This window comes from Mytilus edulis, chromosome 10 (genome assembly GCF_963676685.1).
Source record: "Mytilus edulis chromosome 10, xbMytEdul2.2, whole genome shotgun sequence".
Lineage (NCBI taxonomy): Eukaryota > Metazoa > Mollusca > Bivalvia > Mytilida > Mytilidae > Mytilus > Mytilus edulis.
Window position 1 is genome coordinate 24,485,466 of NC_092353.1, and position 26,986 is coordinate 24,512,451.

The 26,986-nt window shown below is 32.4% G+C and overlaps 1 protein-coding gene across 2 annotated transcripts; it reads right to left on the bottom strand.

Moving 5' to 3' along the window:
• Positions 1 to 3,794: 3,794 nt before the first annotated feature.
• LOC139490694 (dentin sialophosphoprotein-like) lies at positions 3,795 to 26,645 on the bottom strand. Of its 2 annotated transcripts, none has more exons than XM_071277619.1 (4): positions 26,535 to 26,645; positions 22,807 to 22,938; positions 20,788 to 20,972; positions 3,795 to 10,247 (listed from the first exon to the last, which is right to left on the bottom strand). In XM_071277619.1, exons 2-4 carry the CDS (start codon positions 22,903 to 22,905, stop codon positions 4,022 to 4,024), a joined length of 6,510 nt encoding a protein of 2,169 aa, XP_071133720.1. In that variant the 5' UTR covers positions 22,906 to 22,938; positions 26,535 to 26,645; the 3' UTR covers positions 3,795 to 4,021. The 2 variants fall into 2 exon arrangements, with proteins under 2 accessions (XP_071133720.1, XP_071133721.1); XM_071277620.1 differs by having other exon boundaries at positions 26,557 to 26,610.
• Positions 26,646 to 26,986: the final 341 nt, after the last annotated feature.

A 26,986-nucleotide genomic window follows, 5' to 3' on the forward strand; every position in this document is an offset into this window, starting at 1 on the left:
ATATAGTTGACCTATTGCTTATAGTTTCTAAGAAGTCTTAACCAAGAAAAACTAAACATTGATCAATAACCATGAAAATAAGGTCGTCAGATGAATCATACCAGGAAGACGCGGACAGCGTACAATCCTTCCATACAATATGGTGATACTATCGGAGACGACACAAAACCTCCACCTGCAGAGGCGTTAACTGTAAACTTGGGCATAGGACACAATATGCAAATGTATAGGGCGTATAATATTCTGATGTTTTTGAACGATTTTGTACAGTGTAGGCGACAAGTTCACATCAAGTTTATCATCAATTTGAATTCGTTTGCAATCATTGGTTCGTGTCCATCATATGTACGTTTTTCTCATCAATTGTTTTTGTTCGTCAATAAGGACTTTACTTTTTAATGTTTCACATGTTTATATATGTGCACTTTATATTTTTCGAAATACTAAAGATTTTCTTATCCCAGGCATAGATTACCTTAGTCGTATTTGGCACAACTTTTTGGAATTTTGGATCCTCAATGCTCTTCAACTTTGTACTTGTTTAGGTTTATAAATATTTTGATTGAGCGTCTCTGATGAGTCTTATGAAGACGAAACGCGTGTCTGGCGTACTAAATTATAATCCTGGTAATTTTGATAACTTATTATAGCGAAAAATGTATTCCGATAGGATGTATGGAGACCTTTTGTCGCCTATATCTTCGTCATTTGACCTCTGGCGGAGAGTTGTCTCATTGACAATCATTAAACATTTCCTTATTTTTATGTTATATTGAACAAAAAGTATGCTTTAACGTCAAAATTTCTTTCAAAAACAGTAAAGACTTTTTTCTAAACTAGTTTTTGTTTAAATTTTATTGCAATCTGACTAGTTTTTGTTTTTACATTTCAACCATTTTTATCTGTTCAAAATCCCTTGTTGATACAAAATATTGCAACATAACAGTGCTTTTTTTTAACGTTCAACAAATAAGTTGGTTTTTATTTCTGAGAAATCTATTTTTTGGTTGTCTTTAACAGTTATCTGCTTACCCTTCTGGACAGATGTCACATGAGCTGATAATCCTTCAGTGATCATATGAGAATACACTTTATTTTTTGAGTTGTTCATGTTTATTCAGTCTTTAAGTTTTATATGTTGTATTTTGTCGACTTATTGGTTTTTGTTTTGCCAGGCCATTGACAATTCCTTTTCGACTTGGAATCTGTATATACCTTTCGTGTCTTTCGCCATTCCTTTAGCAAATCGCAATATTCAAAAAGGGTTCTTTTTAATACCATTAAAACATTATAATATCGAATAAAATGACAAACTAAACCAAGAATATTCAGAAAACCAGAAATTAAAAGCAACTGTCAAACTTTTCCGAAAATTGTCAACAATAAAAAAGTTTTTATTCTTTCTTGAAACAGTTTATTATAATGAACATTTGTATGTATAAAATAGCATAACTTGAAATGTGTAAACTGTAATTGAATGGGACTTAGGCTTTACATCTTGCATGAGATTAACATAAGATACTCAAATAAATAAAATGTACATCATATGTAATTTAAGGTTGCCAATAACCAATTATATACAACAAAGGAGAGCATGAAATGTCTGTCTGATTTATTGATTTTAAGAGAATGATATGCTGGCAGTCTTAGAGATATAAATAGCTCATTAAAATATGAAAATGACATTAAGGTCAGATGACTCCTATAAGATAGAAACATACACTTTGCAGGGATTCTTTCAATCAATGTCAGTTGATTTTCTACTTAAAACTAACCTTAACACAAATACCAACAACAATAACTAGTCAGGTTCCCCCTATCACATGCCGAGTAGATTTGTACACTGATAACTTTGTCATTTCTCTATGGATGATTCTTACAAGTCCTTCTCCCCTAAACAATGTCTAATTTTCAAAGTCATAAAGACTCTTGAGTGAATCGTTGATCAAATGGTGACATTAAAATTACCAGGAGCAGACTGACAGAAGGGGTTTTAATGCATTATTCTCTCAGCAAAAAAATCACTTAAATGAAAATAAATCAGTCATGTTACTGTCAGATGGGTTTGTACACCTTACTGCCATTCTACAGATAAAATGAAACTGTTTGTCTACTAATAATAGTACATGAAAAACTAATCCAAAAATTTAGACTCAAAACGTATTCATACAAAAAGGTTTGATGACTTATGTTAAACTCACATGTATACCTTACATTCTAACTTTGTCAGGTTATTAGCATTTATACATTTTCTTTTATTAATCATGTGATCATTAAGATATATACAACATATGCCCATGCTCCAGCAAGCACTTAAACATGTAAAATTGTTCCCTCTCAAGACTTTCAATTGTTTATCTTGTATTTACAGTATTGCAAAAACTTAAGCTGCCTGAATTTATTACTATTAATACAGATTATTTGTTTTACTACTCTCTTATGTCTAAATGTTTACAATGGCACTGTATTAAACACTTGTTTTCCTTAACCTCTAGATACTTAAGAAAACTGTGGTTATTGTACATATCAATTTTTATAAAATTGCTTGCAAGGACTGAAAGGACAAATTTCATCTAAAATAAATAAGCTAGGCAAATTATAAATTTGAGATGAAGTTATCTTCCTTTGTTCATGATTGTACATTGTAATTGAGTCTACCTATATAAATAAACTCATCATAGAGACCAGGACCAAATTTTGTATATACGCCAGATGCGGGTTTTGTCTACAAAAGACTCATCAGTGACGCTCGAAACCAAAAATGTTGAAAGGGCCAAATAAAGTACGAAGTTGAAGAGCATTGAAGACCAAAATTCCTAAAAGTTTTGCTACCTATATAACAGATTCATATTACTTTTGTAATTCTCAATGAAGAAAAGTTTAAGACTATTAAAATTCAAAACAACAATTAACACAGAAAAAAATACAATCATATAACATGACTAATTCAGTAATTTCTTCAACGTACACATAACTGTTAAAAATAACATTGTTATGAATGAACACATTAGTTGGTTAGGTGTTTTCAGCTAGTAATAAAAAGTAAGTACAATATGTATACCTATACATGCTATATATGAAATCATATGTTCTGTAAATGCTATCTAATCATTGCTAATTAACATACTTTTATTCACAAATCTTAAGCTATTTGTACCTTTAATAAAATAGACATAGCAGAAACAATCTCTTTTCTTACATGGAATATAATAATATTTCCATTTGATAGATTAACTCAGCAAGTATTCCACAATATTTGGGGCTTTTAAATTTGTTTTTAGGTTTTCTTTGATATGTTTAAACAACTTCAGTTCCCACATGCACCTTGGTTATCATAGTTATGGAGAATTAGATATCTATTTCTAAGTTTTATCAATTTCATATATAATTCTATAATAATAAATTGTGTATTGCAGACTGATTCATTATGTTTTGGTTTTTGGTAAAACAATTAAGTACATAAAAAATTATAACAGGTATTGTCTATGAATCTGTGATATTTATAACAGTCATCCAAAGTTTGTTTCCTTACAAACGCTTAACAAGGTTTATTTAAAATGGGAGAAAAAATAACAACTTCTGTCTCATCTATATCAAACAATAGTCATGATTATCAAAAAAAGGTTCTGCCCGACAGTTCACATTCTTTAAGAAAGTCCCAGTCAGTGTTACATATTATTTAGATTTTACTTCACTATGTGTTCAAATAAATTTATAAAGATATATAAATAAGAAAAACAAACTAGCATCATGACTGAGTGACCATATCTTGAATAAAAGTGATACAGAGTCTCTTTCAGCATTGCCAGATAATATGAAATTAGTGAAGTATACTTCAACTTATCATTATTAAGATAAACTAAGATGAAATACTTCAGTATAAATAAGATATTAAATAGAAGAATAATTCAACCTTAAATGTGGTTACCTCCACGTCTCAAAATTACATATCTAATTACAGGTGTTTGCTCTATAGTGTATTTTTTAACAGTCTGTTTATGTACCAACTTTCACCCTTGTTTTATTCTCTTTTACTTTCTCTAAACTCAGTACTATGACTTGTTTGTCTTTGGCTAGTACGTGTGTCACCTTGATATTGTAAATCTGATTTTTTAATGAGTCTTTTGTCTGAAGATATACTTCTACTTTTTATTTTTTTAGTTTTAGAACTTTCATCATCATGAAGTGAAATACATCTATGAAGTTTTCTTAATTCATCTACAGTCCTTTGTTTACTTATTTCATTACTTCTTTCATCAAATCTTTTTTCTTTATCATGTTTATCATCTTTTGTTCTCTCTGAGTCAAGTACAATACTTCTGCTTTTATGTTTATGTTTTAGTTCTTTAACTTCAGACCTTTTCTCCTTTTTGTCTTCCTTGTGCCTAACACCATGTTTTTTGTCAGAGGGTTTTATTTTTGGAATTTTATATCCTTGCTTCAAGCCCTGGTGACAACTTTCAGATTCATCAAGATGCTTGAGATCTAAATGAAGCAATTCAACTGTTTTATTAGTTACATTTTCAATAGAATCTGTACCGACTGTTGTAGTGTCTTTATTATAAATATCTAATCTATTATTTTCAGTATCAGTGCTACTTTCAGAACTTTCCTGCTTGTTATGAGCCTGTTTTTCATAGTCAACTACTCTGGGTGCAATGTTTATAGATACATGACCTCTTCGAGATGCACAATAAGATTCATCATAAGTTTGAGAATCACTTACACTTTCTGATGCATCACTTGTATGCATTTCATCTATATTTATGTCATCACCAGAATTTTGTCTTTGTACTCCCTCTTTTTGTATTTCACAATGTTCAATTGTAATATTAGTTTCACCATGTTTTGGCTGTCTATGCCAAATTCTCATTCTAGCACAAGAACAGGCTAACATAGATTCTGAAACTTGTCTCAACTGATCACTTTGTTTCTCATAACAATTATCTTCATCAAGGTTTTCAATGTCCACTATATCTATATCAATATCCTCATCACTCTCTTGACTTGTACGAGAATCTTTTATGACATTTGTGTCTTCTGGTGTTACTAATGCTTTCAGGTAAGATATATCTGAGGTATTTGTATCTTTTGAATATGTTTTGAGTTCCTTATATTCAATATCTGTCCTTGCAATAATAGATTTGATTTCAGGGATCATATCGTGCTTTTCTTCACAGATTCCTTTTTCAATGTCTTTTTCTTTCCATACAGTTTTATGATTTTGAATGTTGTCCATGAAATTTTCATTTATTTGTTTCCCATCTTGAATTTCTTCTGTACTAGATGTGGCTTTTTCTTTAATTTCAACATCTGAATACATATCTCTATTTTTCCTTGATCCTTTCTCTGTTGTGGTTGAAGATTTTCGTCTATGTCTCTGTTTTGCCTTCGATTTTCTTATATTTTCATTAGAATCTGAAACTATTTCTTTTTCATTTCCATTCAGATGCAAATCCTCTTTATTTGCAGAAATGTGAGGTTTACTTTTAAAATAACTATCTGATTCAACAATTACATTTTTCTTAGTACCCGTAATTTCCTTAATTTCAAAATTCCTCTTTAAGGACAGTTCATTATCATCTTGAATATTTCCAAATTCCTTTTCGTTGTCTGACTGATATTGCTTATGATCATGTTTCTCTTTCGATGTTTTCTCATGTTCAAATACATCTTCATGCATTTCATGGTCCTCTATATCAAACTGTTTATATTTTTTATGCACAGAATCAGATTTCAAATGAGCTAAACTTTCAGCAGTATCTTTTCCCCTGAATTTTATTCTTTCATCCTTTGAGTCTATTTGTAAAGCACTATATGAATTCTCTTTTTTGTGAACTTGAATATCTTCTACTTCATTTAAATCACTGCTATGTTTATAGCTCAACTGTACACTGTTTCCCTGAGAACTACATTTGCCTCCTGGTTGTAAAGAATCATGCTTTAATACACTTTGGTCTTTTTCATGTAGTATGTCATTAGCACTTTTTGGTTGTATTTTATCATTTATTGCATGTTCATTTCTGATTGTAAATTGAAGTTTATGTTTTTCTCCCTCCATGGATTTCCTTCTTTTCCTAGCTGTATTTGAATGGCTATCAGACTGTTCTTTACTGTCATATTTGTCACTAGATTTTTGTAATTCATCAGTATTTTTCTTCCTCCGTTCCTCGGTTTTTGAACTTTTGTCTTCATACTTATGTTTATTAATATGTTTGTCTTCGATGTTACTCCTACTGATATACTTCTTTTCACCTCTTTTATCATCTCTATGTTTCTCACTTTTCTTTTTGTCGTTTTCATTTTTAAGTTCATTATGTTTACTTGTGCTGTTTCCTCTTATTCTACTTCTATCATCAGAATGTTTTCCATCTTTTCTTTTTTCCTCTTTCATGTCTTTTTCATGACTTAATTTATCACATTTTGTCTTTTTTTTATCCTTCAAGTTTGTTTCATCCTTCTTACTAAAACGTTCTTTTCTGTCATTAAGCACTTTGACATTTCGCTCCCTATCATTGCATTTGGAATATTCACTCTGATTATGAATGCTCAATCTTGATTCTGTTATTTTTTTCCCGCTTGTTGATTTCTCTTCTGTATGTTTCTCATCTTTGTGACTGGTTGAAACACGTCTTTTCCTATCCCTAACACCAGAAACAAGTTTATCATCTTTGTGACTTGTAGAATCACGTCTTTTTCTATCCCTAACACCAGAATCAAGTTTATCTCTTGACAGGTGGTGTTGTGTTTCATCCGGTTGATCATTTCTGCATTTCATTTCATCCTTTACTTTGTTTTTATCTTTAACATTAAATTTTTCCTTATTACATTCTTTTATTTCATCTTCTGAATCGCTTGTTATTTCCCCTTCCTCTATGTCGTCTTCGTCAGCTTTAAGTGTTTTATTAGCACTTGTTTCTTGAATTGTATCTTGGCTTTCTTGTATATTTTTCATACTATCAGGGTTTAAAACTTGGCTTTCTTGTTTATTTTTTTTACCTTCAAGGTTTGAAACAGCATCACTTACATTACTTCCTATTTTTGTTGTAGAGTTTATAAGGTCTATGTTATTAACTTCATTTGGTAATTCAATGTTGGTATCACAAAGAGTTTCCTTTACTAGCACTTTAACCTTGTCAGATACCTCATTGTCAGTTTTCTCAATATCATGTAAAGTTTTACATTTCTCATCATCTCTCACATTATTCTCTGTGGTTTTTTGCTCTTCATCTGGGTTTTGGCATTTTTCGTTTTCTTCTGTTGTTACCAAATGGTTCTTGGTTGAATGTGATGTGTTATCTAGAACATTTGAATCATCACACTTTTTTTCTAATAGGTTGCAATTTTTTGAAGATTCATTATCATTAGTAAGCACTTGATCCATATCAGATGTTTTATTTTTAGAATAAACACGTTGAGAGTTTGTCTCAGTCACAAAAAAATCATCAAGAGGATTGAAACTTATATCCAGAACACTTTCTGTAGTAGAGGTGACTGATCTAAAAGTATCAAGATTAGAAATGTTTTGGACCTTTTCAACATTATTAGTATTTGTAACCACTTGAATATCATCTATGATATTATTATCTTGCTGAGGAGAAATGGTTTCCTTAATGTTGCGCTTTCTTCCTTCACTCCTGCTTTCTTCTTTCTTTTCTAACTCATTGCTTACATCACTTTTCCTTTTCTTATCTTTGTCACGTTTCTTTTGCTTTTTATGTTTATGTGTTTTTTCTGTAATTTGTGGTGACATTTTCTTACTTTCTTTATAACTGTCAGGTTTTTTAACATAATCTTCCAAATCTTTGTTTAGAAATGAATCATGCCTGGTTTTAGAACTTGTAGTTGTTCCATCACTATTAACTTCAGCAGAATCATTACTGATTCCTTTTTTCAAAACACTAGCGTTTTTATCATTTTCTTTATCTTTTTCAATTATACGAGATGATTTATTTTCAATTTTGATGTCAGATTCTTTTTTATCATCTTTTCCTTTATCCAATGTTCTAGATTTTAAGTCATCATGTCTATATGGGCTAATTGTTTTATCTTTGTGGCAAATATTTTGGTTCTTTGTGCAGGAATCATTAACCTCTGAAACACTATTTTCATTTAATGCTTGTTCAGAATTTTTACTGGATAAATTAACATGGTCTTCAATCATATCTGGATGTATTTCACTATCAGATTCTTCTATCTGTGGATTTAATTGAGCTAACATTTCAATTTCCTTCAGGAGTGCCTCCCTGTCTTTTTGAAGGTCAAATAAATGTTCAGTATCCAATTCATTATCATCTTCATCATCAATATATTCATCATTCTGATCAGCCTTTTGTTCCTTTCTTCGTTTTATATTTTTCTCTTTAGTATTCTCCTTCTTTAAGAATTCATGTTTTTTATCTTTCTCAGTGTGTTTTTGGCGAGATGACTCTTTCTTTGAAAGTTTTAGTGATTTACTTTTATCTAAATGTTTAGATGAATGACTAAGATCTCTATCAATTGATTTGTGTTTAGAAGTAATTACAACACATGATTTTAATTTTGGAGAGCTTTCTACTTCTAAAACCTTGTCATCATTTCTACTGCTCTTTGGTTTCACATATTTATTTTGACTTTTGTCTTTCTTGTCAGATCTTTTTTCGGGTGTGATTGTTCTATAGTTCATAGCATTCCATTCATCAAAATCCTCGTTTTTACTTTTATCAGATGTTAACTTACTTTCTTTTTCATACTGTTTTTTACCATCAGATGATTTCTTCACTGGTGAACTTTTCAAACTATTTCCAAGGTTTTTATCCTTACTGCTTAAATTTTTGGATTCAGTTTTATTCTTGTCTTCCATTATTTCTTTACTTAAACTTCTGGAATGCTTACCTTGCGTAATGTTCAATTCATTGATGTCTTTTCCAACTGTTGTATTAGTTGTAGAGGTAGATTTAGGTTTTTCCGTTTTTGGACTTCTTTGAAGTTTATGTGGTGATATTGAAACAGACTTATCCTTTTTCTCAAAAACCTTTTCCGAAGAAGCAATTGATGTAGATTCTGGGTTCTCATTTTTCTGACTTCTTTGAAGTTGATCTTGGGATATCAACAAAGACTTATCCTTGTTCTCAATAGCATTTTCTGTAGAATTAGAAGTTGAGGTAGATTTAGATTTCTCATTTTTTTGACTTTTTTGAAGTTTATCTGGGGATCTGGAAACTGACTTTTTCTCAATAAACTTATCTTCCTGATTTTTGTTGTTTAATTCCCCTTTATCACTATCAGTGATCTTTTTGGGTGATTTCTTCATAGAATATGACTTTTCAGGTGTTTCCCGTAATTTTCTTTGTTTCAAATCACTGTCTGATTCTTCATCTGAATAATTCCGTTTTCTTGATGGGAGTCTGTCCCTCCTTGAATGACGTTCACGAGGACTTTTACTTTGTTGTTTTGAATAACTTTCTCTACTTTCACTCCTATTTCGTCTGCTGTTATTTGATGAAGACTCATATTTCATTCTTGGAGATCTTTCAAATCTCCTTGGTGATCTCTCATCAATTTTCCTAACCCTCTTAATGGAAGGTGAATCAACTCTTAATGGTCTCTTATCTGGAGTTGAGGATCTGTCCTTTGAGTTATGTGAGCTTTGCTTAGTTTCCTTTTCTTTTGATTGTGATTTTGATTTTCTATTCTTATCATATTCATACTGACTTTCCCTCTCTGAATGTTTGGTATCATGTTCTATCACCTTATCTCTTTTAAGATTTGATTTTGAAGACACATGTTTCATTAAATCACCAGACTTTCTACGAAGATCCTTTTTACTCTTTTGCAATAAACGTCTAGCAGTGTCCTGCTTACTTGAGTGAGGTACTACAGAAGACCCTCTGGCTAATCTTTGATCTGTATCATGCCTTCTACTCCTCTCATTACTAGCCCTTAATCTTTCATTTCTAGCATTTTCATATCTGTATTTCTTTGAATCGCTCTTAACAAGATTTTCCATTTCTGTGCTATGTTTTCGTTTGCGTGACTGTTTGAGATCATTTTCAATGTTCTCCTTATCATCGAAGTGATACAGATCTGGAATACCACCCTCTGCGGCAGTATTATCTTTTCTACTGCTACCATGTAAAGGAGGTTGTATATCCATACTTTGTCTTTCACTGTCACTTGGGCTATTGCTACTTTCCCGCCTTTGTCTGAAATTTTGATGATGCATTCTCTTTCTGAATAAGGACACCCCATCATTTCCTTCACTTCTCCTGAAAATAGACAAATGTCAAAACTATGGGACAGGAAAAATGAACAAACTTAAGCATACGAAAAATGAATGAACTAGATAATGAAATTAGAAGATGAGATTTATGATAAATATGTATGTATCTAAATCATCATAACAATATTCCTCCCTTTCATTTAAGCACCAGGACAAATTATAGTATACAAAATAAATCAAATCAAACTCTGAACATTCAGTTGCAGAATAGATTTTTTTTAAATCTACATCATTTGGTAAAGTTGCTATAAAATATAGAACCAATGCACTAGAGATATATGTGTTGTTGGACTATGGATGTTTTTCCCACATTTTATTCATGTAAATCTGCAATAACTGACTGAACAATGTACAGAATATATCATACTACATTTTGTTCTATGTTCATTTACATGATTTTGTGTTTCATTTCTTCATGAAAATTTTAGAGAGATAAAAAAATATGTTTAGAAAATTTGAAGAAGTCAAATTGTTACTTTGCATCAAAAAGTTATCCTACCAGGTTTTGAATATCAAAATGAATTTACTGGTTTCCTGATATTCTCTCTATAATTTTACCACTTTGATTGGACAATTAGGTTTCTTTTCAGGAATTTTTTGTAAATATCACGGGGAAAGTTTGAAATGGGATTCACTGCAAATGGACAATCAAGATGAAAGAATATATTTGCCCAGCCCAAATTGTGGTTGCATGCGACAACTGTTAAGTTGAGTCCCTGCATTGTATATGAGTTTTATAATATTTGCATGCGGCAAACTTAAGAGTGCTGAAACAAAAAAATATTCAATTTTCCAAGTTATAAATGGGCATAACTCTAGAACGCACTGCCTGATTTTGAAACTCTATTGTGCAAGTCTCTGTTCTAAGCTCAGAGTATACTGATCATAACTAGAGGCTCTGCACAGCGCAGCTTGATACAACCGTAGAGGTCCAACCCTGAACAGTTGGGGCAAGTATGGACACAACATTCAAGCTTGATACAGCTCCGAATTTGGATTGTGATTAAATAGTTGACACAGAATAGGTTTTTGACACAGAATCAAGGTGGTCTAAAAACTTTAAAAATTTAAATGGACATTTACCTATTATGCTCCAATATCCAAAATCTGTATACATGGTAAGATTCAGCATATCAAAGAACCCTAAGAATTCAATTTTTGATGAAATCAAATAAAGTTCAATTTTGGACCCTTTATTTAGAACTCAATGTAGACCAATTTGATAAAGGGGCCCAAATATCAAAAATCTAAATACATGGTTAGATTCAGCATATCAAAGAAACCCCATATACATGATATATATTCATTTTTTGTTGAAATCAAACAAAGTTTAATTTTGGACCCTGATCTGGACCAACTTGAAAACTGGGCCCATAATCAAAAATTTACATGTTTACATTCAGCATATCAAAGAACCACATGAATTCATTTTTTGTAAAAATCAATCTAAGTTTAATTTTAGACCTTTGGACCTTAATGAAGAACAATTTGAAAACAGGACCAAATATTAAGAATTTAAATACATGGTTAGATTCGACACATCAAAGAACCCAAATAATTCAATTTTTATTAAATCAAACAAAATTTAATTTTGGACCCTTTTGGCCCCTAATTCCTAAACTGTTGAGAACAAAACTCCCAAAATCAATCCCAACCTTCTTTTTGTGGTCATAAACCTTGTGTTTAAATTTCATAGATTTCTATTTACTTATGCTAAAGTAATTGTGCAAAAACCAAGAAAAATGATGATTTGTGCACCTTTTTGGCCCCTAATTCCTTAACTGTAGGGATCAACCCCCCTAAAATCAATCTTAACCTTCCTTTAGAGGTTATAAACCTGTGTTAAAATTTTAATGATTTCTATTCACTTATACTAGAGTTATTATCCGAAAACCATCCTTCTTTGTACTAAGCTGACGACGACGACATGAAACCAATATATACGACCAATTTTTTTAAATTTTGGGGTTGTATAAAAATTGCATTGGGCTGACTATGTTGTTTGGGTTTGCTAACTTTTGAGGGCTGTACTGTGACAGATAGTTGTTAGTACCTATGTGATTTGGTCTCCTGTAGAGACTTGTCTCATTGGCATTTATACCAAGTCTCTTTATATCTATTCTAATTACAGATAGGAAAAATCTGAAATCTTCATGTTACAAAAAGCTATAGCTCTATAATTGTGAAGCAACTTGCTTCAAAAGATTGCACTCTGTCTGAGAGTTTCGGTTCTCAGCATTGTGTATGATTTTCATCAAATTTGTAGAAGATAAACTTGTGTTAGAGTGTGCAAAGGAATAAAATAGCAATTTTCAAAGTTACAAAGTGACAAAGCTATAAAATGGTGAATAATTCACTGCCAAAAATAGAACTCTGTCTACAAGGTTTGGTTGTCAGCACTGTATAAGCATTTCACAAAATTTGCAAGAGGCAAACTTAAGTTAGAGTGCCAAAATGAAAAACTAATTGCAGTTTTTGGAGTTATAAAGGCACACACAACTCTCTACAGTAAGTGACTTGCTACACAAATTCTATGAAGATGAAGAAAATTGAAGAGTGCAGAGCAAAAATGGTAGACAGAATTATGGATCACAATCAATACCCACTTCTCCTAGCTGTGGGAGATTGGAAATATTTTTATTTCAATTTTCAAATAAAAGAACAGAATTCCAATATACTTGTATCAAATACTAGTTCAATCCAATTTTAAATCTAATCGATATTTCAAACTAACTCTTTCAAAAAAAAAAAAAAAAATGAAAAATATTTGATATAGGCTTAATTTGGAACTTGTCTGACGTATTGCTTTCAAAGCCCATGAAATAAATTTCCTAAAATTCTGGCAAGAATTGAAGACATGAGAGTGATCACAGTGCAATTTTCTGTATAATTAATGTTTCAAAGGGCATAACTTTTGAAAAATAGTTGGTCCACACTGATCTTCTTACTTGTTCTAGACATTGTTGATATAAACATGGAAGTATTATATTGAACTACTACGACCTAACTTCACAACTTCAAACGTTTCATCTGCAATGCTGCGCACAATTTAATGACATGTTAATAAGCTTGGAACATGGCACGTTATTTACACACCAGCGTGTGGCGCCCTACAATATTGTCATTCTCAGTTGCTTTCGGGATTACGGAAATAAACGAAGAAATCAATAGTTTTGATAAATTCAAAGGAAACAGCAATCGTCAAACCTCTGCAGATTCAGTTACCCTACATCTGCATATGTGTGGCCATTGAGTGATTGATGGATTAATGCAAGTCATCATTAATTCTATAGAAAAACACATTGACAATGGAAATATGTACCAATTTTATTGAATAAATGCCCCATTATTATTGATTTATTTTTCAGTAGAAATTGCACTATGTGTAATATATATCGCAAGTTGTGATTACATAATATTAATATTGCATGTTTTTTCATTTTTATTTGGTAGTATTTGCATGATGCTGCATGATTTTTATGTGATAGTCGGTTAAAGAGCTCACCAGAGCTCATGTTTTGTCTGTTATTATGTATATATATGCCGACTCTAAATAAAATTTACTTACTTACTTACTTACATAACTACTGTTTACTTCAGTGGCACACATTTCTTGCTTATTTAAGAAGATGGTAAATGATTGTTCTGATAAAAACAAAAGACAAAAGAGATTTAAGATAAATTTAGGAATTATTAAGCTTCGCTCTAAATCCAGGGTAAGATCATTGGTTGGTATATACGAATGTTCAGCTGAACCCTGATGTGTTGAAATGTTTTTAGTACTGCGACTGTTCAATAATATTTACCAGTATCATTAGGACAGATAGTGATAAAATATTTCATGGGACAGAGATGTATCATATAAATAGCTATTAGATCTCTGTTTTCTTCTGCTGTATTTTGTTGCTTTGTACTTTTCGATTAATTTTCGTATTTTAAACTGTAAATTTCTACTTTCCAGGTTTATCCAGTAACTAAACCATATATATATATTACTCAAAACTTCACAGTTTTAATATTTATCAAATATATTTATTGTTAACCGGCGGTAACCGGAAACATACCTTAACCACGATTTAAACTTAACCCACAAACTAATAAAATAATGTCACTCACTATTTCAAATCGTTGTAGAATAATTAATTCTGGGCTGATTTTATATTTTTTATGCATCAGTCGATTTTTTTAAATAAGTTGTTTACGAAGAAAGGTCTACGTACGCGATTGAAATAAGTAAAGGAGTTTTACGACAGGTAATGATGTTAAGCTGTCTAGATAAAAACCATGTGATTGATAAGAAGTATCTCTGGTCAATTGATGACTGCGGCATCGCAGATAGTCACAAAAGAAATTAACATGATTAACGACAGTGTACTAATTAGACAGTTTCCATATCTTTTCTACAGGGCTACCCGGGTTATAAATAAGTGATAATTAATTGTTGTAGTTCCTGTCAATATAATACTTCCATGATATAAACAAGTAATATAATTTGATAAAATTCTGGAAAAAAATTGAACATCTATAGTCCTCACACATGTTGACTGTCACAATGCAATTTTCCATACCATTTGTTTCAAGGGGCATAACTCCTAAAAACAAGTTTTTCAGCACTGATTTTTGAACTCTTCCAAGACATTGCTTATAAAAACATTAATCAATTTGATCATAATCTAGCATGAATTGTACCATGCATGAGAGAACTTGCAATTGATTTTCAAAAAAATTTATGTTACCAAGGGTCATAACTCTTAAAAGTAGTTGGTCAACACTGATTTTTCAAATTTCTTCATCGACAATGCTGATATGAATACAACAAGAGGCTCTCAAGAGCCTGAATCGCTCACCCTAATTCTTTTGGTTAAATCTCTCATCAATGATTATTTTGGCTTTTCAATTTATTTAAATGTTTTTTGGATCGTCCTATTTTCTTCAAAAGCCAAAAAAAATAATCATTTTCTCCTATGTTCTATTTTAGCCATAGGAGCTATGTTTCTTGACATACAAGGAAATAAAATATAAAATTTATACTAGATACTCTGAAACTCATTTAGCCTAAGTTTGGCTGAAATTGATACAGCAGTTTCAAAGGAGAAGATTTTTTAAAGTAAGTCAACATGATGAACAAATTGTGAAAAAAGTCTTTAAAGGGCAATAACTCCTTAAGGGGTCAATTGACAATTTTGGTCAAATTGACTTAATTGAAGATCTTACTTTGCTGAACATTATTGCTGTTTACAGTTTATTTCTATCTATAATTATATTCAAGATAATAAACAAAAACAGCAAAATTTCCTTAAAATTATCAATTCAGGGGCAGCAACCCAACAACAGGTTGTCTGATTCATCTGAAAATTTCAGGGCAGATAGAAATTGACCTGATAAACAATATTACCCACATCAGATTTGCTCTAAATGCTTTGGTTTTTGAGTTATAAGCCAAAAACTGCATTTTACCCCTATGTTCTATTTTTAGCAATGGCGACCATGTTTGTTGATAGATCATAACTTCGGATACAATTTATAAATTAGATACCCTAAGGAACATTCATTTAAAGTTTGGAAGTATTTGGCCCAGTAGTTTCAGAGGAGAAGATTTTTGTAAAAGATTACTAAGATTTACGAAAAATGGTTAAAAATTGACTATAAAGGGCAATAACTCCTAAAGGGGTCAACTGACCATTTCCGTCATGTTGACTTATTTGTAAATCTTACTTTGCTGAACATTATTCCTGTTTACAGTTTATCTCTATCTATAATAATATTCAAGATAATAACCAAAAACAGCAAAATTTCCTTAATATTACCAATTCAGGGGAAGCAACCCAACAACGAGTTGTCTGATTCATCTGAAAATTTCAGGGCAGATAGATCTTGACCTGATAATCAATATTACCCACGTCAGATTTGCTCTAAATGCTTTGGTTTTTGAGTTATAAGCCAAAAACTGCATTTGACCCCTATGTTCTATTTTTAGCAATGGCGACCATGTTTGTTGATAGATCAAAACTTCGGATACAATTTATAAATTAGATACCCTAAGGAACATTCAGTTAAAGTTTGAAAGTATTTGGCCCAGTAGTTTCAGAGGAGAAGATTCTTGAAATAGTTTATGACGACAGACGACGACGGACGCCAAGTGATGGCATAAGCTCACTTGTCCCTTCGGCACAGGTGAGCTAATAAAAATCTGTAAAGAATTGTACAAGTTAGATCAGTCACTGACAATGCAATTTTTCCATTTCATCATTATTTCCAAGGAGTATAACTATTAAACAAGTTATTTTTGGCACTGATTTTCCAACTAGTCCAAGACACTGCAGTGATATAAATCTATGCTATAAATCATTATAAATCTTGCGAGAATTGTACATTTGAGAATGCCTACAAGACTGGTAGTTCTATGTACAAAATGAATAAAATGGAGCCAAATCAATTATAATCAGAAAATGCTCCATTGAAATAATGTGAATTATTTTAGTGAAGTGAATCCTGACAAATCTTTGCAATGATAAAAACATTTGAAACATAGTAGAATTTACAGAATTGTATCTTCCATAGATTCTCTTTGATCTGGATCTTTTAAAACTACATGAAAGATGCCAACAACTAATGAACATGATTGCCATGATTGCTGGCAGGTTTGCTCATAAGGGAGCTACCATTTGATTTTTATAGGGGGGCTAGGATGAAATTTGAAAAAAATAGGCAGGACAGGAGTTTTGAGTTAAAAAACTAGAGGCTCTAAAGAGCCTGTGTCGCTCACCTTGGTCTATGTGCATATTAAACAAAGGACACAAATGGATTCATGACAAAATTGTATTTTGGTGATGGTGAGGTGTTTGAAGTTCTTACTTTACTGAACGATTTTGCTTCTTACAATTATATCTATAATGAACTTTGCCCATTAGTAACAGAGAACTATATTTGGTAAAAATTTACATATATTTACCAAATTAATGAAAATTGTTAAAAATTGACTATAAAGGGCAATAACTCCTTAAGGGGTCAATTGACCATTTAGGTCATGTTGACTTATTTGTAGATCTTACTTTGCTGAACATTATTGCTATTTACAGTTTATCGCTATCTATAATAGTATTCAAGATAACCAAAAACGGCAAAATTTCTTTAAAAATTACCAATTGGAGGGCAGCAACCCAACAACCAGTTGTCCAATTCATCTGAAAAATTCAGGGCAGATAGATATTGACTTGATTAACAATTTAACTTCTTGTCAGATTTGCTCTAGATGCTTTGAATTCATAGTTATAAGCCAAAAACTGCATTTTACCCCTATGTTCTATTTTTAGCCGTGGCGGCCATCTTGGTTGAATGGCCAGGTCATCGGACACATTTTTCAAACTAGATACCCCAAAGATGATTGTGGCCTAGTAGTTTCAGTGGAGATTTTGTAAAAGATTACTTAGATTTATGAAAAATGGTTAAAGATTGACTATAAAGGGCAATAACTCCTAAAGGGGTCAACTGACCATTTTGGTCATGTTGACTTATTTGTAAATATTACTTTGCTGAACATTATTGCTGTTTACAGTTTATCTCTATCAATAATAATATTCAAGATAATAACCAAAAACAGCAAAATTTCCATAAAATTACCAATTCAGGGGCAGCAACCCATTAACTGGTTGTCCGATTCATCTGAAAATTACTTGGCAGATAGATCTTGACCTGATAAACAATTTTACCCCATGTCAGATTGCTCTTAATGCTTTGATTTTTGAGTTATAAGCCAAAAACTGCATTTTACCCCTATGTCCTATATTTAGCCGTGGCAGCCATCTTGGTTGGATAGCCGGGTCACCGGACACATTTTTTAAACTACATACCCCAAAGATGATTGTGGCCAAGTTTGGATTAATTTAGCCCAGTAGTTTCAGAGAAGAAGATTTTTGTAAAAGATTACTAAGATTTACGAAAAATGGTTAAAAATTGACTATAAAGGGCAATAACTCCTTAAGGGGTCAACTGACCATTTCGGTCATGTTGACTTATTTGTAAATCTTACTTTGCTGAACATTATTGCTGATCACAGTTTATCTCTATCTATAATAATATTCAAGATAATAACCAAAAACAGCAAAATTTCCATAAAATTACCAATTCAGGGGCAGCAACCCATCAACGGGTTGTCCGATTCATCTGAAAATTTCTGGGCAGATAGATCTTGACCTGATAAACAATTTTATTCCTGTCAGATTTGCTCTAAATGCTTTGGTTTTTGAGTTATAAGCCAAAAACTGCATTTTACCCCTATGTTCTATTTTTAGCCATGGCGGCCATCTTGGTTGGTTGGCGGGGTCACCGGACGCATTTTTCAAACTAGATACCCCAATGATGATTGTGGCCAAGTTTGATTAAATTTGGCTTAGTAGTTTCAGAGGAGAAGATTTTTGTAAAAGTTAACGACGACGGACGCAGGACGACGACGGACGCAGGACGACGACGGACGACGGACGCCGGACGCAAAGTGATGGGAAAACCTCACTTGGCCCTTTGGGCCAGGTGAGCTAAAAAGTCAGGACGACAATTTAGGTAAAAAAAAGTCAGGATAAGCTAAAAAAAAAAAGGCAGGACTGATTAGAGTGAAAAATAAAAAGGCAGGACAGAGATTACAGCTAAAAAAAAATGCAGGAAATTTTTTTTCATCCTAGCCCCCCCCCCCCCCATAAAAATCAAATGGTAGCTCCCTAATTAAAGACCATATAAATTGACTTAAAGTTGATTAAACTTAGAACGATTAAGTCCTTTGGTCTCTGTTGGAGTGTTGTCTCATTAGCAGAAATCACATCTTTTTATCTTTCAACGTATATAAAAAATATTACTTTTAATAAAACTCATTTGAAGCAAGCACATATTACTGTGATATTAAAATTTAAGACAATTTTCGTATTCTTTTCTTTCTAAATTTTCTTGCTCTAGAACTTTGACACATTGTTGTAAATTGATTTTTGTTCTATTTGAGATAATGTACCTTTTATTTTATTCTCAAGTTAATGTAATATACAAATCAATTGCATTGGACTGTAAATTAAATATGTTAAGCCCCAGTCCCACTAGACCACGATCGCATCACGCTCACCGCGATCTACAATAAATTCAGATCGTGGTGAGGTTGCAGTATGAGCAGCAAGAAATGTAAATTCCTTTCACATTACACTTCTACAATGATCCCACTATGATTAAATCGCGTTCTCACCGCGCTTATTCTGCGACCTCACTACGCTTATCAAGATCTTTCTACGATCATCACATTCTCACTACGACCATAACACGAGTTATCCGATTGCAACACGATCTTACCACGCTTCTACTGCTATTATAGCATGTTCTTACCAGGATTATACTGCAATTATAGCATGTTCTTACCACGATTATACTACGTTCATGCCGCGATCTTACTACGTTCTCAGCAATAATGTCAATGTTTCATATCAATATAGTTCCATTCCTTCTTTTTCTGATTAAAACGTATATTTATAGCTATAAGAGCTAGATGAGGACAGCAAGGGCGTGCTAGAATCGTACTGTGGTCTTGAACAGCGTGGTGTAAATGTGGAATGGTTGTAGTGGAAGCGTAGTTGGGTTTGGATGAGAACCTGATGGTCATAGCGAGGTCGTAATAACGTCGCTGTGAGATCGTAGCAAAGTCTCTCCGAAAAGAATCACGCTTTCGCTACCATGGTACAGTGACCTTTGGGATCTTACCACGACCTTAGTGCGCTCTCACTACGACCTTACCACGATTTTTGGAACAAGTTCAAAGTTGGCCATGCTCATGACGATCTTGAAAACCTCAACACAACCGTGGTACAACCTTACTGCGATCTACACAATCGTACTACGATCATCAAAATTTGCATTTTTTTTCACAGATTGTAGTGCGATCGTGGCCTAATGGGACTCCGGTATTATAGACTTGATAAACTCCTCTTGAAGTTTTTCTGTTACTGGCAAACATTTCATTTATAAGTTCTTGTCAGGTTGGACTACTTTTTAAAGAAATTTGTACCTTGATAAACTTTTCATACCATGCAAGATTAACATTCATTCATGTAATTTAAGTGTATTTTTTTTTGTTAAAATGTCTTTTTGATGAGTTAAGCCATTTCAATTAATATCTTATACTGAATTATAGTGTGTCTTTCTGTGTTGTAATGCTACACTGCTATTTAAGGTTGGTACCAATCAAAATGTTTAGACCTTGGTTTTCCTATTTGAACTGCTTTTCAGTGTGAGTCAAGATTCCATGTTGAAGACTGTACTTTGACTGATAATTGTCTGCTTTATACACATTGTGACTTAGATGGAGAGTTGTCTCCTTCGGCACTCATACCACACCTGTTTATTTCTAGCTATATATACCAATGAATATTTGACATGTATAATTTTAACACCCACTTTTCTAATGGTCTTTCGGTTATTTATACCCAAATACATGTACAAACAAAAGCAGACTCTTTTTGTAAGATTTTTTGTATCCATTATCTATGGATTACTGGTACCTAAGACTAGCTAGTTCCCTGTCTTTCCTCTGTAGCTCTGCTCTGGCAGTTATTAATAAAGCTGACGAATTCTTCTCTAGTGTCTCTATCTTCTTCTTTAACTCCATTTCAGTATTACGACTTTCATCCAAATCTTTTTCTAAGCTGGTTATTCTATCTAAAGCTTCTTTGTAGTTTTTATCAAGCTGTAAAAATATAATTAAACACAATAAAGAACTGTAGTAGAAATACTAGTTAATATCATCATGCTCATAAACACTTCTAAAATTGCAAGTTATACTGCACCACTGGCATGACTGGTAACAGTAACAGTCAATAATTCTGCAACTATTTTTTTATTACATTTGATTTAAAATTTAGGTTATCATTAACAAGAGTGCACACACAGAAATGTCTCGCCTTCTTTACTAATCATTGATATTATGTTGATACTCCTAAATCTAAAGCTTTATTACGACGTCGACTGTCACATAGACTTAACATGAATCATAAAAATGAGGTCAAGGTCAGTTGAACCATATGCCAGGCAGACATGTACAGCTAACAATGCTTCCATACAACAAATATAGTTGACCTATTGCTTATAGTTTAAGAAAACAGACCAAAACACTTAACACTGAGCAATGAACCTTGAAAACCAGGTCAAGGTCAAATAAAACCTGCACGACTGACATATAGATCATAAAATATTTCCATACACAAAATATAGTAGACCTATGACATATAATATTAGATAAAAAGACCAAAACTCAAAAACTTAACTTTGACCACTGAACCATGAAAATGAGGTCAAGGTCAGATGACATCTGCCCGCTAGACATGAACACCTTACAATCATTCCATACAACAAATATAGTAAACCTATTGCATAAAGTATGAGAAAAACAGACCAAAACACAAAAACTTAACTATAACCACTGAACCATGAAAATGAGCTCAAGGTCACATGACATCTGCCCGCTAGACATGTACACCTTACAATCATTCCATACAACAAATATAGTAGACCTATTGCATAAAGTATGAGAAAAACAGACCAAAACACAAAAACTTAACTATAACCACTGAACCATGAAAATGAGGTCAAGGTCAGATGACACCTGCCAGTTGGACATGTACACCTTACAGTCCTTCCATACACCGAATATACTAGACCTATTGCTTATAGTATCTGAGATATGGACTTGACCACCAAAACTTAACCTTGTTCACTGATCCATGAAATGAGGTTGAGGTCAAGTGAAAACTGTCTGACGGGCATGAGGACCTTGCAAGGTACGCACATACTAAATATAGTTATCCTATTACTTACAGTAAGAGAGAATTTAACATTGCAAAAAATCTGTACTTTTTTTTCAAGTGGTCACTGAACCATGAAAATGAGGTCAAGGACAATGGACATGTGACTGACGTAAACTTCATAACATGAAGCATCTGTATACAAAATATGAAGCATCCAGGTCTTCCACCTTCTAAAATATATAGCTTTTAAGAAGTGAGCTAACACCGCCGCCGCCGCCGGATCACTATCCCTATGTCGAGCTTTCTGCAACAAAAGTTGCAGGCTCGACAAAAAACTAAATGTCTGTCTCACCTCCCCTTTACCCAGATTCTCAGAAAAGATCAGAGGTGGCAGTTTTCTTTTAAATTATTTTATAATTTAGATTACCAGTATGCTTATTTGCACAAATGATGCTGTCCTTTGACTTTTTTATGCAATACAATGAAATTTAATTACACTGACTGTTGTGTGAATGTATTTTCAACCAATTTCTGCATCAAATAATTTCATACACTGCACTCACAAAATGCACATGTATACATGTCGCATTCCTTACACAAAAATGTATAATACATACATGTATGTCAAATCACTATAGTACAAGTACATTCTACACTAGTTTGAAGTTTCTATGTATGTGCAGTATACATGTAGTTCTTAATTATCCTCTGCTTCATGTGATGGATCTATAGCTAGTGTTTATATATTTATATATATTTTTTTAAATGTTAGGTTACCTCTTCAAAGTCTTCATGCTTTTGAATATTTTCATCTGTGATCAAATCACCATACAAATCTAGAATACCACAATTGGAACTTTCTTCTTCTATATCCATGATTTAAACAGCAACTTCAATTATTTATGCACTCTACATTAGGATAAAAAACAAAGAACAATTACATTTTTGTACTAGCAAATTAAGCATACAAAGATCTCACTCAGTTGTATTCAGTTTTTCAGCCCGTCCAATAACCTTGCCCGTATACTTCCTTGTCAGTCTCTTCTGAAAATATATTTAAACTTTGAAGAAAACCATTTGCTTGCGATCAAAGGGAGACAAATGAATATATTTTAGCTATGGAGAGCCAAAATAACAAAAAAAAAAAAAAAAATCTTAAAGTTCCTGTTTCTTGAATAATATGTTTGCAAAAGTTCGACCATGTTGAAAAAAGCTTTCTGGTTTGTTTTTTTTTATTTAAAAGATGAAAATAAAATATATATAGATTCTGAAATAAAATTGTGGGTTATATCAAAATCACTACAATCATGATATTGTAACTACTGCACCGACTTTAAACCCGCTGACAAGGATGATAGAGTATCTTTACTAAATTTAAGAATACTGATCATGAATGACAGCAATTTTTTATGACAATACATGCTATAAACATTCTTATCTGTTTGTACATGTATTATACTATGATTATATTTTTTCTTTACTTTTTTTAAGGAAGTGTCTGCACAACCATGACAACCCAGCATGTGGGGACGAGTAGTCAATTGGCATAGATAGGCTATGTGTCCCTGCATTGGGTTTCATAATAAAATCCCATCATATCAGGAATGAAATGTGAAATGTACACGTCATTATGGCAATTAGTGAATAAATTGATTACTACTCAGAAGTTTTATAAATATTTATACAAAATAAGAAGCTGCTGACAGTATAAAATTAAAGCACGTCAAACCAATACAATATAAAAAATAGGGATGAAATAACATGCAAAACCATCAACGTGATTTATTTAATAGAATGTACAAGGTGTAAAAAACAATATGTTGGACAAACAGGCAACAGCTTAAAAGAAAGATTTAGGGGCCACTTCAATGACATCAACGTACACAACGAGTACAAACCAGCATCAAACCATTTCACGTCTGAAAATCACAATACAGAGAACGTCACTACATGTATTAAGGGAATCATAACAACGAAAAAAGACAAAAACATAAGATTACGAACTGAAGAAAGCATCATACACAAATTAGGAAACGCTGAACCCTGGGGTTTAAATAGAAGAAATTGAGATGGCAAAGACAAAGACCACACCAAGACAAGCAGAATGTTTTGGAAATTCCAGTGGAAAAAATTTAAAGACAAAAATAAAATGCCTCAAATGTGAGAAAAAATTCGTAAGTGTCAGCACATAACCGTTGTTATCACGAACCCACCATTACAATTTACGAGTGTCTACACTGCCCAGCAAATTTTACAAGAAAACATGCAGCGAAAAAGCATATTGCAATGAAGCATCAAGACAAACTAGATACAGATTACATGGAGAAAACGGCAACATCGAAAGAAGCAGCTACACCAATTGTCAAGTGGACACCATGGGTTGAAGCTTGAACAAAAATGGAATTAACACCTAAATTCAAGATAGTAGCAGGACCATCAAAATATATATACCCAAATTTGGCCAAACCACATTGTGAAAATAAACAAGAAGAAATTACAGTCCTCAGTGAAGACCTATATATATAAGTGAATCGGAAGATTCGGATGACTAAGCGATTTATATCAAAACTACAGGACCACCCAGATTTCACACCAACAGTTACGGTTACTTAGTCGAGGAAAAAGAAAAATCAGTAATTATGGACAGCTACATAACAAATGAAGGACGTACTAACCAGAGAAATCAGTGTGAGGGGGAATTAAATAAACAGTTAACAGTCAAGGAAATTCACAACATTTACAGTATTTAACCAGATGCTCCGCAGGGCGCAGCTTTATACGACCGCAGAGGTTGAACCCTGAACAGATGGGGCAAGTATGGACACAACATTCAAGCTGGATTCAGCTCCAAATTTGGAAGAATCAAATCTCAGGTCATAACGTGTACGAACTTTTTCGAGCTGAATTTCAGTATTTATGGTACATTTTCTTATAATGTATATCAAAGATACCAAAACATCAATGCATGTTCACTTTGTTAAGTCATTTTAAATCTTATTAAATGTTATTTCATTGCACTTTTCAAGATTTTTATAAATTTGTGTAACTCAGTCTTATGTGCTTTACTTTTTGAGAAAAAATAATACAATCAGCAAACACTAGAATTTAATGTAATTCTTCAATGTTTGCTACTATTCACTATGTAGCCTTTAACCATAATAGTTTTTCTTCAACAAGGAAATTAGACTATGATAAAATATAGTAATACAGTTAAAGGAAGTATAAATGTAAAAAATAATTTTCAACTTTTTTTAAAAATTGTATAAAAGTATAAAAATAATGAATAGTTATTTTTCAATATGTACAAATGTATTTGAATTTTATATTTTGAATGATTTAATCTTTTTCACCCATAAAACGTAAATATAAGGAATAATTTTGAAACGGTGACATATAAGGGAAAGTAACTCTAGTTCAGTTTGTAACCGATGGTGCAATTTATTTACGACCTAAAGCTAAGGTAATTGGTGTTAATTAACCGTGTGTTTGACACCAAAGCTGTCAAGTGAAGCCATGCACTTAATGGGTCACTTAATTTGACAGTTTACATAGCTAGATGAACTTCCTGTTCATGGAAGAATTACGAATTTGCCGGTATTTCAAAGGAATATTACTTATGAAATCAATCTCAAGGCTAAGAAATTCGGGTGAAATCGGGTCATCTTCGGAATTCCCGGGTTATTTCAATGACCCGGCGGGTGTTCCGGGTGATCCCTCAAAATCTCGGGTCACACCCGCAGAATACGGGTCAGTTGACAGGTATGACCCTCTTGCTGCCGGAGGGACACACATGTCCATGTTTTAATTTATGTAAGCTTCATCAGTGCTTTATCTTAATAAAAGATCGAAAATAAAAAAGTGTGATACATGTACATGTATGTTTCTTCAATATCTCACAAATGTAACAGTCATTTTGGACATGACGTCATATATATGAATGATGTCATTGTTTGGCATGTCACATCACAAACGTCGAGCGGTCGTATTTTTATATGAAATGCAAACCTGAAAAACAACTGGCAGCAAGAGGGTTAATGTGATTCATACATGTAAGTGTTTCTCATATAGATTAAACGTTGGTTTTCCTGTTTGAATGGTTTTATACTAGTAATTTTTGGGTCCCTTAATAGCTTGCTGTGTGGTGTGAGCCAATGAAATTCTATTATTAAAAACAGATGTGGGGACGTGTAGCCTAGAAATGCCAATTCAATAACTGTCCATGAATGCGAAGGCTGCACTTCAAATAATTGTAGAATTTCTTATGTAAGAAAGGATAAAAGAGATTATCTTATAACTCAATCGATGTAATAAAGCCGAATCAAGCTGTCATGCCTGTTGGACTTTAATTTAAAAAGTGAATAATTTATACGAAGAAGACTGCAGGATGAATTTTAAAACTTGTTGGAAATCCCACTTCAGCAATTTCAAATGATCAGGAATGATATATTCATTGTAAATCTTTTGCAATGTATGGATCATAATATTAAATATTCTTGTATGTTTACCATTAACATCAATTTGTGTTACCAAACATGTTGATTATCTTGACTTCGTTCCTTGTTTTTACTTTTCTTGTTACCGCCATGTTTTGGTTTTGGTTTGAAAATAAAAATTTCGAGTCGAAGTAGGATATAAATCTCCGGCAAATCAGCAGAACAAAGTCGTGACTGAAACATTAACTCAGTTTACTTACAGTGCATGTATTGATTGTTAGAAAAATTCCATAATAAACATATGATATGAAGAGCTAAATAAGTAATAAAGATAAAGATAAAAATATTTGTTTTACAAATTAGGTGCCCGGGGTGTAACTATACACATGAACATGAACAAATCATTAAACCTGAGACTACTGTGAGAGGTTAGCTATAAAACTAGGTTTAATCAGAGACATATTTATTGTATTATATGTCTCTGGTTTAATCTAACAATTTTTACATAAGAATTTCACTGAATT